The sequence below is a fragment of the Mesitornis unicolor genome, unplaced genomic scaffold (genome assembly GCF_000695765.1).
Source record: "Mesitornis unicolor isolate BGI_N332 unplaced genomic scaffold, ASM69576v1 scaffold30222, whole genome shotgun sequence".
Lineage (NCBI taxonomy): Eukaryota > Metazoa > Chordata > Aves > Mesitornithiformes > Mesitornithidae > Mesitornis > Mesitornis unicolor.
The window spans coordinates 1-4,310 of record NW_010171693.1 but is presented as its reverse complement, the minus strand read 5'-3'; the positions used below and the strand labels follow the sequence as shown (position 1 = coordinate 4,310).

The 4,310-nt window shown below is 63.7% G+C and overlaps 1 protein-coding gene across 1 annotated transcript in view; it reads left to right on the top strand.

Moving 5' to 3' along the window:
- Window positions 1–2,550, top strand: part of ACY1 (aminoacylase 1) — a 4,056-nt gene extending 1,506 nt beyond the window's left edge. The window contains exons 4-14 of the mRNA XM_010180109.1: window positions 67–161; window positions 309–385; window positions 609–698; window positions 904–960; window positions 1,059–1,132; window positions 1,234–1,283; window positions 1,478–1,622; window positions 1,705–1,773; window positions 1,860–1,939; window positions 2,208–2,268; window positions 2,373–2,550. Coding sequence (XP_010178411.1) covers window positions 67–161; window positions 309–385; window positions 609–698; window positions 904–960; window positions 1,059–1,132; window positions 1,234–1,283; window positions 1,478–1,622; window positions 1,705–1,773; window positions 1,860–1,939; window positions 2,208–2,268; window positions 2,373–2,537 — 963 coding nt within the window. The 3' untranslated portion in view covers window positions 2,538–2,550. The remainder of the gene's footprint in view (window positions 1–66; window positions 162–308; window positions 386–608; window positions 699–903; window positions 961–1,058; window positions 1,133–1,233; window positions 1,284–1,477; window positions 1,623–1,704; window positions 1,774–1,859; window positions 1,940–2,207; window positions 2,269–2,372) is intronic.
- The last annotated feature ends 1,760 nt before the right edge of the window (window positions 2,551–4,310 follow it).

Genomic DNA, 4,310 nt, shown 5'->3' with positions numbered 1-4,310 from the left:
GGTGGCAGGCGAAGGGGAGCTGTGCCTGCCATGCCCCTCTGCCATCACAGCTCCTGTTCCCCACAGGAGCACTGGACCTACCCACCCTTAGAGGCTGTGAAGGACTCTCAGGGCAACATCTACGCCCGGGGTGCCCAGGACATGAAGTGTGTCTCCATCCAGTGAGTGGAGGGCTCTGCGCCCACTGGATGCCACAATCCCCAGGGTCCCTGGGGCAATGGGTGCCACTGCTTGCCCCCCCACAGGGTGGCTCAGAGCACACCAGCCCCTTTCCTCCATGATGCTCAGGCACTGCCTTCTCCCTGCAGGTACCTTGAGGCCATCCGGAGGCTGAAGGCAGAGGGCAAGTGTTTTACCCGCACCATCCACCTCACCTTTGTGCCTGGTGAGTCCCCAGGGTGCCCCTCTCTGTGATCTCTCATCTGTGTGAGCACCCCCGTGCCAGCTTCTCCAGATTTCGAGCTCCCCCAGCTCGAGGCTGGAGGGGTGTCCATGTTCAAGGTCATTGGGTGCGCCAGTGGCACCCAGGCTGGCGTGGAAGAAAGGCTGGGGGTTGGTGGGCTGGGGGACACCCCGGTTCCTTCCTCCATGCCAGGGTCTCCCCACAGATGAGGAGATAGGCGGACACAAGGGCATGGAGCTGTTCGTGCAGCGCCCTGAGTTCAAAGCACTCAACGTGGGCTTTGCCCTGGACGAGGGTGAGTGGTGGCAGGGCTGGCATGGGATCCTCTTGGCATGCACCCCTCTGGCATCACCCTGTGGCACCAGCACCCGGCATGGCTTCCATGGCCCCCCCGGGGGCTCCTTCCCCTGGGCAGTGACCCCCATGGTGCCAGCCTGGAGGCCAGATCAGAGGGGGACACACCATGGCATTGCTGACCACCCTGTCTGTGCCCACCACAGGCCTGGCCAACCCATCCAACACCTTCAGTGTCTTCTATGGCGAGAAGAGCCCATGGTGTGAGTAACTGTGTGTGTGTCCCCTGCACCCATCTCCGGGGCACCAGTGCCCCCCAGGGTTTTCTGTTCAATGCTTCCCTCTCTCCCTGCTGCCACAGGGATAAAGGTGAAGTGTGCGGGCAGCCCCGGGCACGGGTCCCGCTTCATCAGCAACACGGCGGCTGAGAAGATGGTAAGAGAGGGGGTACAGCCTGCGCACCTCCCTGCCCACCCCGGGGCTGCCAGGTGCCCCTGCATGGGGCCGGTCCTTATCCGCCACCCTTCCCTCTCCAGCACAAAGTCATCAACTCCTTCCTGGCCTTCCGGGAGAGCGAGAAGCAGAGGTAGGAGATGAGCAGCAGGATGGCGGTGGCTTCAGCTCGGTGCATGGAGGGGGTCTCGGGATCCCGAGCCAGGCTCTGATCTGGCGCCGCTGCCCCATGCTTCAGTTTCCCAATTTGGCGGTGGTGGTGGGGTCTGGGAGCGCTTCTCCTTCTCCCTGGGCGGCAGAGGGTGACTCTCCCTTGTGTCCCCCGAGGCTGAAGTCCGACTCAAGCCTGACCCTAGGGGATGTCACCTCACTCAACATGACCATGTTGGAGGGGGGCGTCTCCTTCAATGTGGTGCCCTCTGAAATGGCAGCAGGCTTCGACATCCGCATCCCACCCACTGTGGACCTGAAGGTGGGTGCCATGCCGGCCCCACCTGGGAGGGGAGCAGGTTGGGAGGTACCCCATTGACACCCCCCTCCGGTCTCTGCCGCAGGCCTTTGAGGAGCAGGTGGCCGCGTGGTGCCGGGGAGCCGGGGATGGTGTCACCTATGAGTTTCACCAGGTGAGGGGTTTTGGCCACCCGGGCACATCGTGCCCATCCCTTCACTGCCATATGCCCACCCCTCACCTGCCCTCTCCCTCCCTCAGAAATGCATGGACCAAAACATCACCTCCACTGAGGAGTCGGACCCGTGGTGGAAAGCCTTCAGCGGGGTCTGCAGGGACATGTGAGTGGTGTCCCCAGGATGGGCAGGGCCCTGGCGGGGACATCCTCTGGTAGCTCTGGTCGAAGCAAGGGGGTCCTCGAGGGTCATGGCAGGGGTTGGGATGGGGTGCTCTGTGCATCTCCCTGTGCCCCCCCTAAAAGGGATGGGGTTGAGTGTCCGGCAGGGCTGAGGGACCTCCCTGGCATGGTCTCTTTGCCTGCAGGGTGGCAGGGTGACAGGGGACCCAGCTGCCCCTGTGCCCTTGCTGACGCAGGGTGTCACTTGCCAGGAAGCTGCAACTGAAGCTCGAGATCTTCCCAGCTGCCACCGACAGCCGCTTCATCCGAGCAGTGAGTGCGATGCCAGCCCACCCGTGTGTCCCCTGCCCAGGCTGGACCCTGCAGCCACAAGCAGGAGCCATGCTTGGGCTCACCCCATGCTCCTCCATCCACAGGCAGGACACCCTGCTATCGGCTTCTCGCCCATGAACCACACCCCGGTGCTGCTCCACGACCACAACGAGTTCCTCAATGAGCAAATCTTCTTGCGGGGCATCGACATCTATGCCTGGCTCCTGCCCGCCCTGGCATCTGTGCCCCCGCTGCCCGCCGAGGGCTGAGCCCCCGATGAGGGGCAGCATGGGGGGCGCCAACGGCGGGATGGGAGGCTTGGAAAAGGGGGGCAGGAGGTGGGCACAGCAAACATCTGCCAGCGTGCTGAGGACGCAGGTGGCATTGTGCCACATTGGCTGCGCTCAGGGCTGGCCCCATGGTGACACGTGTGCCAAATGTCCTGGCTGTGCCCTCACAAGCTGGGTCCCAGCTACACCCCTGGAAGTTGTGTCCCCCTCGCCCAGGTGCCTCCCAGTGCTGGCAACGCCTCCCACTGTCCCCATGCCACTTCCACTGGTGCTGGCGTTGGGGTACAGGGTGGCTGGTGCCCCACTCCACCTGACCACATCTTGTCCTGCCTCCCTGCCCGATTGCTGGGGGAGCTGGGGCCAGTGCCCCCCGTCCTCCCTGTGCAAGTCAATAAATCTTTGTAAGCACAGCCAGGAGAAGGGGGGTCTGTCTGTCTGTCCATGGTGCTGCCAGTTGCGTCTCAGGGAACCCAGGCACTGCGGATTTCCTTGGCATGGTGGGGTCTGGCTGCGGGACGGCGCTGCAGGCAGGATCCTGCATGGACAGGCTGTGGGGCTGCTCCTTGGAAGCCTCCACTTCCAATCAGCCTCGGGGTGCCACGGGGAGCAGGAGCAGCTGGCGGGGCTGGGGTTCATCCTGCTCCTTCCCTCCCAGGAGCTCCTGCCACGGTGCCGCTCCCCAAAACCCTCGGGTCCTGGCAGGCAGCGTGCGGGTCTGGGCAGGCAGCCTCCTTAACTGCCGGAGCTGCCTGTGGGCTGCATCTCCTTCCTGCCTGTACCCTGCCCTGCGCTGCTCCCCAGCACCGAGGGGTGCTGGGTCTGTCCCTGAGCCATGCTGTGCCTCCCACCCCTGCCGTCTGCCCTGGGGAGGGAAACCAGGGCCCCCAGCCATCCAAGGGCTCACTGTGCCAGATTGGAGTGGTTTTGCCCCAATCAAGAAAGTCGTGGAGCTGCTCCCTTATGAAAGGTTGGAGGCTAACTGAATCCCTCCATCCTTCTGCCCTCCTTTTTAACTGAAGCTGCTGCAGCCCTCAGGGAGATGTGGGGGGGCTGCGAGGGGCTAACAAGGCTCCCTCATGCTGGGCAGGGAGCAGGGATGAGGCTGGTGACAATGAGGGGCTGCAGGAGAATCCATCAGCTCCTCAGCTCCTTCTTCTCCATCCAGTGCTAGAGGTAAATCCAAGGCTGTTCTGGGGGACAAACGCCTGCCTATGCACTGAGGCTCTCCAGGGAAGCCTGCGTGGATTCTCTGATGTCTCATATCCTCACGTCCCCTGACCCTGTGGTCCTGGGGACCAAGACATGGGAGTGGTGTGGGTGTCATGGGGTCCCGTTTGGTGGCCAGTGTCCCCACTCAGGGTGCAGGTGAGCAGGCACCTTTGGAGGCAGCCAGCGGTGAGTCCCCACTGCCCCGTCCCCTGTGGGTGCACCAAGCCTGGGTGCAGCACCCCTGCCCCCCTCAATCCTGCTCAGCACCCTTTCCCACCCGGCCTGGCATCCCCAGCTGAGGTGGGATCCGAGGTGCTTGGAGATCCCCCCACACTGAGTGTCCTTCTCGGGGGACAGCCCTGCATGCCCGCTCTCACGATGGCAAGGCTGGGGGACCCCAAGTCTTGCTCCCCACCCTCCAGAGGGGCCGGCGGGTTTCTTCTTTGGCGGGGGGCAGGAGTTAGAGCAAAGCCTAAACTGGTGGCAGGCGACGATTTGGGGGTGTGAGGAACTCTCGCCCCCCTCCTCAGAGGATGGGGCCGT